Genomic DNA, 12,986 nt, shown 5'->3' on the forward strand with positions numbered 1-12,986 from the left:
TTTTATTTTAGGTCTAAAAGAAACCTGACCAAAACCCAAAGCTAACCAATACCAAAGTACTTTTTGCCACTTTATATTTCTTGTTGTTCCATTTCATACATGTTTAATAAAACAGATTTGCATTAATGGAGATTTTTAGTACCTAGCCCAATACTTAAAATTGCATATTCCTGCTGTAATTATGATAATTGCATGCTCTTGAAGATTAAAATTTAAAACCCAACTCTTGAAAGTCAGTTAGTTAAATTAGGCAGCATCTTATGTGAAATCCTTAGCAAATGTGTTGAGAAACATTGCCACAGGCTTGAAAATACTTCAGCAGATTGGCACTTACAGGCAAGAATCCAACACTTGAAAAGGACAAAGGATGCACTCTGACACTTATAGCATGATTTTTTATGTTCAAATGTAAATCATTAAGATGAAGATTTATCACTTCTATTTCTTTATGGTAGCTAGCATTTAGGGAAGTGAACACACCTTCCAGTTCTCTGAAGTTCAGGTCCAGCATGATGGCCTTCTTCTTTGAGAGTCTCTCCTGTAGGAGTAGATCCATTTGGAAATTTAGGTGCCTTCCTTTTCTCCTACAGAAAAGACAGGGGAAAAAAGAAGGGGAAAAAAAACCAAAAAGAAAAAAGAGATTCTTTGAGACTAAAAAGTACAGTTAAAAGATAACGTGCAGAGACATTATGCCTTCCAAATCTTTTTTGATATTCCCAGATTATCAGCAGTTCTCCATTTGCCAAATTCATCTTTTGTTGTTTACAGACAACTAGAACTGTACAACACTCTCCAAAAGATCTTACTAGTACCTTGCACAACAGTATTAATCTTCCCTCTTTCTATGAGAAATAGGTTCCTGAAACATGATAAAACAAAGCCTGGCTTTTCAAGACACAGTAGAGGCTCAACCATGAGGCCCAGAAATATTGAGATACTTTTTCTCAACCATTTCCAGAGCAGAAACCTCCAGCAGAAACTGACCGCACTTTATGACACGCACAATATTTAACTGAAGTATAAATGAGAAGTTACTCCCCTCCCGAACAGGCTGCTCACCAGCTCCTCATAAATTTCTCAGCTGAATTTTCCTTCCAAAAAACCCTGAGCCCTGCTTATTTTGGAAAAAAGTTACATGGTAGCCTCAGGCAATTCATGAATAAACTGCACTGCTGTCACCTCCTTTTATTCCAGCCGCTCCACCAAAACACCACTGGACTCAACCTTCTGAACCAAAAGCACTGGTCTCTCCCCTGGTTTTGATCCTGTCAGCCCAAATTCCCCTAAGCCGTAAAGAGGGAGAAGGAGAAGAAACAATCTCTCTAAGGACTCACTTCTCCTGGCTCTCATTCTAAGCCTGTACCATCACGACTGAATGGTATGATCAATTTTTATCTATTTCATAAATATTCTGTGAACTCTATACGCTAGACAAAATACATTAAGGCATTTCAATCAAAGCTGCATGCAAACAGAAGTTTTTATAAGAATAAAAATATTCTTGCTGATCATTGCTAGATTGGTAGCAAAATTTATAACATGAACTCAGGTACAATTTCTGACCAATTCCCCTACTTCTCATATGAACTCATTTCAGTACTTCAGAAGGAAATATAATAAATAAAATTTACTTAACAGCATAGCAGAAAACTGATTAATGTCTTTTTTACCCTCTTCTTTTCTTCATTTCTCTTTTTTTAATTTTTTTTAAACTTAAATTGACAATCCACTTTTTCTTGCAAAATGGATGTGGGGATTTTTCTGATGGTTTTCAGCCAACCCCATATCAGCTAGCAGTGTGCCCAGGTGGCCAGAAAGGCCAAAGACATCTTTGGCTGTATCAAGAATAGTGTGGCCAGCAGGACTAGAGCAGCGCTTGTCCCTCTGTACTTGGCAGCTCAAATCCTGTGTTCAGTTTTGGCCCCCTCACTACAAGAAAGACTGGACTATTTTTTTTCTTTTACCTGGGAAGGAACACTTTTTGGTGGCTCAATTCGTATAGAAGGATCCCACTCTCCTGGAGGCAGGACTGTCACTTGGTCTAAAAATTCATCAATTCCTGACAACAAATCATTTCGGTCTTTTGCTTTATAGGCAACATCATGGAAAACCTACAAGAAGAAAAGTACTCAACATTCGTTTTGATTTTATTTTTCTGAAAAAGTAACTGATTATCATTATATAATGATTACACTTCATTATTTTTTAAAAGACCTGGAATATAGGTCCTGAAAAGTTCGACTTCTGCTTTACTTGCATACTTTTGCATTAAAAGCTACCTGTACGCACATTCCTATGGACCATAAAATGAGGTAGTTTTATCTTCAAACTCAGAATGAATACTGAGTTCACTTTTAAAATTAAATAAAAAGTTAATCTTCAATATTCAGGCCATCAAATTCATGTACTATTGCCTGAATAATTCTGCCCTACAGCCACTGTACCACTGTGCTGTGCTAATCAAGACAGAAAATATTTCAAATAAGCTTCAAACCAAAACACAAGTTTTTATTAAGAATAAAAACTTCATTTGTATACATCTGGTTTAATTAAGTTTAAAAGTCTACTTAAAAAGCACATGAAAACCATCCTCCTACTATTGAAAAACAAAACAAAACCACTGCACTGTTTTACAGATGACAACAGAAAACTCTGAATTGACAAACAGGCAATATAAAATATAAAAACAGTCTCTGAATCCCAAGATGTATTTTACACACAGAGAGAAGCAAATATGCTAGTTTTGCTATTAAAAAACTGCCTGCAGAAAATGATCCTAAATTGCTTCTGTACACTTGAAACCTGAACTGTTTGTCTCTAATTACCTGACCATTAAATTACCTGATCTTAAATTAGATCTTGTAAGTCTATTTAGGTCTTTTTAGACCACTAAATAATTCATATTTTTTCTATTTCAATGATCTACAGTATTCCTAAAGATCAGGTCAGCCTACCTAAAAAAATCAGAACATGCAATTAAAGCTTTCAATATTCAGTTCTCACATTGAACAAAAACTCTATTCACAGGCTGGTTACTCAACTGCAAAATGACAAGTTTTTGTTTTACATTTCCAAACTTCAGATTGTGCTAGAGTAAAAAGTACTTGAATTTCTGCTAGATAACCCTAAAAATTATCAGCAATTCGGTAGGTGGCGCTCCATGTGAAGCCAAATTTAAAACATCCTAACTCTGCTCAGTAAGATGGCAACGATCTTAAAAAGTTCCAATTCCCCTGTGGCCTTTAAAACCAATAGGGCTCTAAATATATGACTTCAAATGGTGAGAATAATTCTAATTTTAATTATTTGACCTCGGTTAGATAAAAAAAACCCTGTGATGACTCAATTGCATGCATTCTCAAAGCCTTCTGTCCTGAACACTCACACAGTTTGTTGCGTCCTTTTTAACATACAGTGATTCATATCAAAAACAGTTCTATATAGTCTTTTTGTTAACGATTTAATACAAAAATGAAATCTATACACCAAAGCCAAAATAACTTTTTCAGAAATGCATTTAGGATTTCTTCAAGACAAACAAAGGGGAAAGTTAATTTACCATTATCTATTTCACCAACACAAGAAATAATTAACTGTTATTCATTTAACCAGTTTGTGAGGTTTTTGTCTTTAGCCTGTCACTCCAAAATCATTTCTTGAAATCAGATGTTAAATATCATAGAATCATAGAATCATAGAATAGGTAGGGTTGGAAGAGACCTCTAAGATCATCAAGTCCAACCCCTGATCCAACTCCAATTACTATATCATGGCACTAAGGGCCACGTCCAATCTCTTTTTAAATATATTATTGTAGACTTTAAATACAAGCATTTAAAATACATCACGCACATCATCTGTCATAAGTGTTGCTATTGATCTTCCAATTTCATGGTACTGTGGAGCTTTTCCTACTGGTCCCAGCAATAAAAACAAAAACCTGTGGAGAAAGCAATGGAGATGAATATGGCTGACTCATCTGCATGTACTCAGAGGGGGTCTTTCAAACTAACGTTTAAGCAAAATTTAGTGGTGAAGTAAAAATACAATTTTTACCATTTCAGATCTTAAAAGACTGCTGCAACACTGAAAAAACTTGCCTCAAAGTCATTATAGGAAGGAATTCAAATCTGAACCTAAATTACTTCAAAAATCTTCTTAAGTAAGCCTAACACATATGTTAACAGATAGTCTCCATTTCCAACCCCAGCAATAGTTATTGCAATTATGTTTTTATTAAAAAACAGAAGAAACAAAAAACTCCACCAAAATCTTGAACACAAGCAGCATCTTATAAATTCAAAAGGATACAAACCAGAGTAAAACCTTAGTCATTTGTTTCACTACCTTCTTCCTATAATCCATGAAAATGAAGTTCCTAAGCACAACACATTTGAAAGTAGTAACATCTTCTTTTATCTCACAGTACAAAAAGCTCAATTCTATGCCTCCTTTGCAAATTTACTACCCTTATTGAAACTGATAGTGCATCGTCAGGATCCAAGTATGCTATTCCAAATCTGCAAGTCTACACCGTTCTAAAATCTTAGGACAGAATAATTTTAGCTACATTAATACAATAATCTGTATGCAGAAATTTTGGAATTTCCCAATATGCATAAGCACTAATGTCAAGTATCCTCTGAAAATTCTCGCATATATTTTTGCCTTTCAAAAGACTAAGCTGAAAATTACAAAGATAAACAAACACTGAAAAAAACACCAAAAAACATGAATGTACAAATGTATGCCAAACACCACATAACAGCCCAATACATCAATGTGCACAGAAAATCAAGTGTCCTCTATGATGACTGATGAAATGATCTGCTACCTTCATCATGGGACCAGCATTTTGATATTCTGAACATCTGTAGTAAACATACCCACAGTATACTTGTGAGACCCATGATTCTGGGGGAGTAGGAGTGGGTGCACCAGGCTGGATGGCATATTGCAGACTGAAAACCACTTCAACATATTAGCTGCAGATTGGTTACTCTAGTGTTAATCATGTAGATTTGAGCACATAATAATTAAAAAAGGTCTTTCTACCACCTAGGTTATTCATACACAGAGTGTTTTTATAGAAAAAACAGAGATTCAGGTCAGACAGTCTTTCAGAGTTAGTGGGCTCTTCCCCACTGACAAGCTGTGTCACACTGAAGGGAATTATAACAATCTTCATGCCCATCTTTAAAATGGCAACACAAGCTTGGAAGACTCATTGCTTTTACTCCAAGTCATCTATTAGATTCAACTCCTGCACTTGCTTAAAACAGCATTATAACATATATTTTATGCATTCAGAGAATTTTATGGCAGATCTCATTCATTCAAATTTTGCAGCAAATGACTGGCATAATGTTAAACAAAACTCTACACTTCTTGAACTTAATACAGTATATATAAAAACTTTCAGCTACTTGAGATCTAAAATATTATTATCTTATTGCGTAAGTAAAGCCAGACTTTACAGGCATTTATTTACCGTGTAGGAACTGGAACCTCTGTGAGACCCGAGAGAAGCACAGCAGGGGAGAGCCTCACAAAAGCAATAATGGGTCTTTCTAAAAAATCTACTTCTCCCACTAACACATTTGATGCTTCTGCTCCTGAAGGAATTTTCCTCATGAAGTTCATATCAACCTATTCATACAAAGATGAAACAAGTGTTTATTCCCTTACATTTTTTAGCAGAAATTTTGTAACATAATTACGTTTATCAGTATTTACTAGACATTTATGCTACAAAGAAAAATTAAAAAGCAAATTAGGTATCCCACAGTACAGAAAAGACAAAGACATTTAGAGAACATCAGCCATCCAGCCAAATAATAATAAACTATTTTCTATAAGTTAGAATTACTAACACCTAGAAGACTCCAAACTGCATAATTACCTTTCTAATACTATAATGACAAACATTTTATGATAGGACATAAATTAACAAAATCTATGCACAATTAACTCAAGAGAGTTCATGTAATTACACATGGTTTCTAGAATGCAGTGAGTTATTTCGCAGCTGTGTATTTCAAATGTGTCATAATTTTGAAAAATAATCTGTATGTTTATCTCTTCATCCATAAAGAATAGGACAGCTGAAAATCTTCACATTCATTTCTGTACATAATTACAGAAGTGCATTAGAAAGCGGTGCAGGACATGAACTCTGTGTTCACATACACACACACAAGCACCAGTTACATCGTTAGCTAGGGAACTTACAGATGGCCTCTTGAGTCCCACACCAAGTGTGCCACAACTACAGTGCCAGGAGGCTGACTCCTGTCCAACAGGAGACAAGGCAGGTGTACACAAGGACAGGCCAAGCAAAAATACAAAAACTGTGACAGAGGAGCAGGAATATATGGTACCTACCATGATTAGATCAGAACTACACTGTAAGTTAGCTTTCCTTATACATAATTATTGAATTTGGCAAACCAATTCTCTTACAGTGTTTCGCAGTACAGATGACACTACAGACTAAGTTTTATAGTAAAAGCCATAATGGAACTTGCCCAGGAAATTTAAATTACAAAAGAAAAACAACACATTTACAGCAGATTTTTTACAAGGTTTCCTTCAGAAAGCGATAGTATATGTTCCTAATGATTAAGATGTACAGTAACTTTTGTACAAGAAACTCATAATACATATACAGCAAATCCTCTTTAAAACCTCTCTTCAGAAAAAAAACCAAAACAAAACAAAAAAAAAAGTCCAAGGAAATCTACAGAATTCTTTTCACATGAGCCTCAACAGCAGATCTGAAAATACCTCCGTCTGCATGAGAAAGTACAGCAGCTGCACTCTTACGCTACCAAAATACTGAGAAAATCAAACAGTACTTTCCATCCCACTGGGAAGAATTTCAAAACATGTGACACATTTAGCCTAGACCATATTCTGACACTTGTATGTACAAGTTATCTCTAAGTACCTATGTCTTGTGTACACTGGTACCTGTCTTAGTTGCAACTAAGGGGGAAGTTACAACCAGCACATTTTTTGTTACACAGTTAATTTGTGCTAAACACTAAGGTATTTAATGTTACTTACCTTACTAAAATCAACAGTGCTGTTTTCTCTGCTTCCTCCTGTCCCAGTACCTTTAACATCTCCACTTTTCCCAGTGTCTAAGTTTCCAGGTGCTGACTGTGGAGATGCTAATAGCCCTAAATTAAAACAAAGAAGATAAGTTCAAAATGGTGCATAAAGTGAACTGAGTGTGCAACACTACCAAAACTCAATGTGGCAGCTTGCTCAAAGCAAATGTGCATGTTATTCAGTACAAGTGCCCTACATTAGTATCATAAATGCAACACTAACAAGTCACTGTGTTGCCAAAATAATGACATAATTTAAAAAATTAAGTATTGCCCAAATGATGGCCATTTGCAAAACAGTCACCAGAAAACAACGCAGCTATTTCAATCACAGAAAAAATAACTGCTGACATTTTAGTCATAACTGATATAGTAGTTAGTATATAGCACCTTCACCATACTAAGAAGTCCTCGGACATCAAAGGCAAACACCTCTGCTATCTAGTCTGCTGTGTAGCAGCTACTGCAATTGTAAAAAGCATCAGCAGGCCTCAGGCTACAGATACAAGGAATGATATCCTAACTAAGTTGTACAAGTAAATTGTGTACTACATGACTGATAGACAGTTTGCAAACCATGATTTCCACCAACAGACCAAAGTTCCTACTATTCATGTGACCAGATGTTACTATATGGAACATTTTAGCTGAAGAGGCATGCACAATGAAATTATTCAAGTTCAACATACAGCTTCCCTCTAACACCTGCACCAAAACAAAACCATCTTATGTAGCTTGCTACACTGCCAGTAGCACTGAATTGCAGGTTCAGTAAAGGGTGCAAAAGTCAATGTAACCCAAGTGTTCATACACACTGAATTCCATGTTGCACCATGGTTATCCCTATACCCAATTAACATTCAAAAGCTGGTCTAGGCACACATAATCAAGCCCAAATCCCACCTTTCGGATTACAGAGCTTTTATTTGTTCAGTTTAACATGCATTAGAAGTGCAATTGGCCTTCTTGCTTGTCCACACCTCTCAGAACATGTTTTCACCTGCTTTCAAAACCACATCTACACAAAGACTGAAGTCTAAACATCATATTACAAGGAGAAAGTTTGTATTTAAATCAAGTGTCACACTAGTCAAGATAAAAAATTAAGTTCTCACTGGCTACGTTTGGGCTATTGTTCTATCATAACTACTGCCACATAACTATTTGCATACCTCCCTGTTTATAATTTAGCAATTTTGATATTTTTTAGCATTCAAATGACAACTGAATTCACTCTATTTCACCCCCATATTTGTTTCCAAAAAAACTCTCTCAAAGAGTCATCAACAGAAAACATGCAGGTCCAAGCCTTTACCATTAATTTTCATTCTTACAGTTCATAGGGATATAAGTGGTATGGGTAGTTTTTCCTGAAGCAAAAATCAAATGAAGTTAATAGGCTGTAATTTCCTTCATAAACCCTAACATGCACAAGTAATGAGCTAACACTATAAATACAATGTTCAGTTAGCTAGACAACAAAAAATCCCCCCAAGAAAACATATTCTACTTTTCTGCTCCAAGATTTAAGCATTATTCACAAGAATCACAGCATCAACCACCTGTGAAATCAGCTGATCAAAGTATTTAACTGATGTGCTTGTAGAACTAGAAATAAATATTAAACAGTTGTTACAGAAGAGCAGCATAATATAAAAGTTTATACATATAAACATTTTTACTTTGTCCTCTCTTCCAGTAGCAATACAGGAAACTCAAAATGTTTGTAACTGATGAAAGATGAGTCATAATGCATCATTCAGCACTTTTCAGAAATGCACTGAGAGCAAGAGCAAGCAGAGACTAGAACAAAAAGGGGAGAGAATCAAGGAGAAGAACAGAGAATAAGGATTCTACATATTAGCATAAACACTTATTATTTCAGTACTAAAGTGATACTGATTCTTCTAAAAGGTTTGCCTTCAAAATTTCTCCAACCACTCATAGTTCAAGCTCACAAGTTTCAGCACTGACATAGGAATATTTGTCTGATCTTAAACCATGTGTAAATAGTTTTCCTTTCTGTTGGCCTTGCAGTTGGACAGACTGCTGCTCTCACAAGACAAAACTGCTTATACGTTTTCAGACCTGGGCAAGCATTTCCATATGATACTGCATTTCATTATGCGTATCAATAAATCTGATGTTTGCAGGGAAACTGAATAAAAAGTTATCTTCCCTAACAGTGAAACACTTCAAATCTCACACTAATAAAATAACTTATTTCCCTCTCTTCTCCAGTTCAGTAGATTCAAACTCAGAGGCTACTGCAAAAAGGACAACTACCTAGTAGTACTTTTCAAACTATGAGACAGAGAAATTTATCATTACCAAGCTACCAAGGGGATCATTAAAAACACACAGTACTCTTCTTGATGTTGTTAGTTAGGCAGATGTACCACCTGTCTCCTCCAAAAGACAACAGTGGATTGAGTGTTGAGTAATTTGGATTATAACCTCTTAAGATCACTCAAGTCAAAGTATTTATAACTATACCTTCACTAAAGATCATGTGCATTTTCTAGCAATTGTCTCACATCTCTGCTTCATATAAAATGAGGAAGATATGAGTTCAACACCAAAGCATGACTATTTCAATGTAATTATATAGGCAAAGATTATATAATAAAAAACTTTTAAATATGAAGTCATACCATATTTATATTTGAGGAAATAAGAAGCAATTTTTAAAACTAAATTCCAACGCAGCCTTAATGTTAAAAAAATGTTCAAATTACTACTACAAAGCAAGTATGCAAAACTTTCTGAATTACTGTTTTCAGTAAGTAATTATTTTAAGAACAAAGTTGTTCTAAATGTCATTTTGCTCAGTTCTAAAGTACACTTATCAGTGAACCAAAAGACCTCTTTGCTACTTTGCTATTGCTCAGACATTAAGAAAGCTCAATGAAAGTTGGTGAATTAACAGTGTTCATTTTTAGCTGTGACACAGTTCTCTTCCTAGCCTTACCAATGGAATTCATTATTCAATAGTTCTTCAATTGATAGTAAAAAAAAAAAAAAAAATTAAGAGAACCCTTTGTCTGGTTGACTTACTACGAACTGATGACTGGTTGATGAAAATTAAGTGGTAGACAGGTGTGTCCCTCTTCCCTCCTTTTACAGTAATTCACATTAAGCTCAGTAACCTTCCAGCTATTAATAGTAAAAACTAAAAAATAAAGTCTGAAGAACACAAGACCAAGGACAGATGAATGCTAAACAGAAGAAAGTCACCTATTAGAAAATTAACACAGTTCCTAATACTCACAGGAGGCAAAACCAACTCAATCACACAGATGTGGAAAATGTATTCCAATTGCAATATTATGAATTACTAGAAAGGTAATACAGATCATACTCTATAGTAGAATAGAGCAGGAAGATTTTATTTTTTTTTTTTTAATTAACACCAGGAAGATTACTTCTTCCTCAGGGTTTCCTTCTGATTCTGCCTCCCAAGAAAAAGATTAGTCCAGTTGCAGCTCTGAAGTCATAGTCTGAGAATGTCTTCAAAGGTATCTCTAAGGAAAAGGTGTCTTTTTGTGGTCAGATGATTACTTGAATTAAAAAAAGGGGGAAAACCCCAGAAAACAAAAATGTCTTCCATCATTGTTGGTGTTTAACATTGTCTGAAAAGACTTTTACTTATGATTAACTAGAAAACCATCCCTTTCAGATTTTTCCTTTATGAGAAACATCCCCTTGAGGAACAAAAGCAATTTGAATGCAATTTGGAAATTCTGGTGGAAAGCTTTATTAGTGATGATAATAATAGCATAAAGTACTTTATTTTCATTTGTTTGTCTTCTCTTGTGTTCTAAAGACCTTGGGTCTGGCATGCTGTCATTCCTGCCAGATAAATGAGAACTGGAAAACCAATTACAGCTGTTACTTTACTTCTGGTTTCTAATTACCTTTGCAAGATGACCCATGAGAGAATAAACTTCATGTGAATGCTCTTAATTTCCCATAAGGAAGTCAGAGAAAGAGGTTTTTGTTTGCTTTTCTGAATTTAAGTAATGACCAGGCCCCTATACTTCATCTGAAGATAACAGCTTACGACACAGTTTGCTCTTTCCTTTTCAGTGACTTGGCTGTCAAATGTGAAAAGGCAGACAACCACAGTCTTTTCTCTATCAGCATTTTTTCGCTGCTATATGTAACAGTGTGCTCTTATTTATTAAACAAGTGAGGAAATAGCCAAGAAAAGCCTCACGAATGGAAGACCTGTTTGAAATCAGCCCCTCTCCCACCCCACTACACACAGGTCTAAAGCAGACAAACCTACACATTAAGTTTTGGCAAGACAAATTTCTGAGAAGGGGAGGAAAAAAAAGGCAGGAGGAGGCTAAAGGCTGAAAAGAAAGATGATCCCCGCCTTAAAAATGTGATCTACCTAGAAGTATCATGAAGTCTATAGCTAGGTAATAATTCTGCAAAAGTAAAGCAAGTATAAGAAAGACTATGCCTGCAGAATGCATGGTTATGAAACTTTTACTAAAAACAATTCAAGAAAAGATGGAATGTTCTGACAGTTTCTTTCAACTAATCTATACATCTATATACCTTTTTACATATAAAGAACAAAGCCTTGCAAGACAAAAAAATAAGAAATTGCTGAGCTCCAATCTACAATTACAAACTCTTAACTACCTTCTCCAATTTTGCATATTAAACACCACAAAACATTGATTGAATGTCTGATGCAATCCACCAATGGAGAGCTATCTGGAAACAGTTGTAGGTGAACGGTACCTGAAAATTTCATCATAAAGTCCTACGGGTTTTAACAGTCATGGTTTTTAAAAGCACAAAAGCAAAACTCAAACTGTTTGAAGACTTCATTATACAACTAACTATGACCACCACTGATAACGGCACCCCCTTCCTAATTCTTTTCATATCATCTCTAATACTTCACCATGTCTTCAGCTGTACCTATCTCAAGATAACAAACACTGTTTTAACTCAACCACTGATAAAACCAAAGCAAAACCTCATATGGACTGTAGGTGAGTGAAAGGAAAAGGCCACCATTTTTGACATTTTGCTTATGTATTAGATTTTAAAGCTGTATTACTTTTTAATTATACAAATGAATGTTAATTAAAGAATTTTTTGCTTGCTTTAGTTAAAAGCTAAAAAGTTAAAAACGCCAAACAAGAAAACAGTCACAACTGAGAAGAAATAAACATGCAGGCAGAGGTAACAGTTATCATATTCCTTTGTGCCCAAGTTATGTGCCAAAAACATCACAATGCAAGTGATCCAGATGCAGAGAGCATCACACATGGACAGCTTAAATTTCAGTAGTTGCCTGGTGTTTTGCCAATATTTTCCTCTGTCTTCTTTTCCTGGCTTTCCTGCAATTCTAAGTCCTCCTCAGGTGGATGGATTACTACTGAGGGAATATCATCACTGGCAGGTGACACCAGCAATTCCTTGCCCTGAAGTGGACTTGGCTGGGCACTTGTGGTTGGCGGGAGACTGCACGTAGGACTGGAGGGTGGTGTGTTTTGAGGGGTAGTTACAGGTGTTGTACACCTCGAGGCTGCCGGGGTTCCAGCTCTTGAAGAAGGAAGAAGGTAATTGAGAAGAACTGACAAACGGCTTTCTCTTCTCAGGGAAATATTTGAGGCAGAGAGACCTGTTCGCAAAGAGTGGCGGGAGGCTGAAAGGCCTTCCCCTGAGATAAAACAAATGGAACACCATGAGGTTTACAAAAGGGATATATTAAATTAAAAAAAAAAAAACCAAAGAAACAAAGCTACACAGATACAAATATGCATTAACAATTTACATAGCAAATTGCAAGCTTTACAGGCCAAAGTGTCATACTCATGCAAGTAAGACAAGAGATAAGAGCAA

At 35.5% G+C, this 12,986-nt stretch overlaps 1 protein-coding gene across 13 annotated transcripts in view; it reads right to left on the reverse strand.

Moving 5' to 3' along the window:
- SLC4A7 (solute carrier family 4 member 7) overlaps positions 1 to 12,986 on the reverse strand; it is a 93,482-nt gene that overhangs the window by 25,562 nt on the left and 54,934 nt on the right. For 12 of the 13 annotated variants that reach the window (XR_003533005.1, XR_003533004.1, XR_003533003.1 and 9 more), the window contains 5 exons: positions 7,069 to 7,184; positions 5,492 to 5,649; positions 3,853 to 3,940; positions 1,965 to 2,111; positions 481 to 584 (listed from right to left, as the gene is read on the reverse strand). Coding sequence is in view for 9 of the 13 variants with exons in the window: in XM_027675425.1 (XP_027531226.1) it covers positions 481 to 584; positions 1,965 to 2,111; positions 3,853 to 3,940; positions 5,492 to 5,649; positions 7,069 to 7,184 (613 nt within the window). In the remaining 4 variants the exon portion in view is untranslated. Of the gene's footprint in view, positions 1 to 480; positions 585 to 1,964; positions 2,112 to 3,852; positions 3,941 to 5,491; positions 5,650 to 7,068; positions 7,185 to 12,435; positions 12,805 to 12,986 lie in introns of all 13 variants that reach the window. The other variant, XM_027675432.1, reaches the window with a different exon arrangement.

This window comes from Neopelma chrysocephalum, unplaced genomic scaffold, assembly GCF_003984885.1.
Source record: "Neopelma chrysocephalum unplaced genomic scaffold, ASM398488v2 Primary Assembly neopelma1_26, whole genome shotgun sequence".
Lineage (NCBI taxonomy): Eukaryota > Metazoa > Chordata > Aves > Passeriformes > Pipridae > Neopelma > Neopelma chrysocephalum.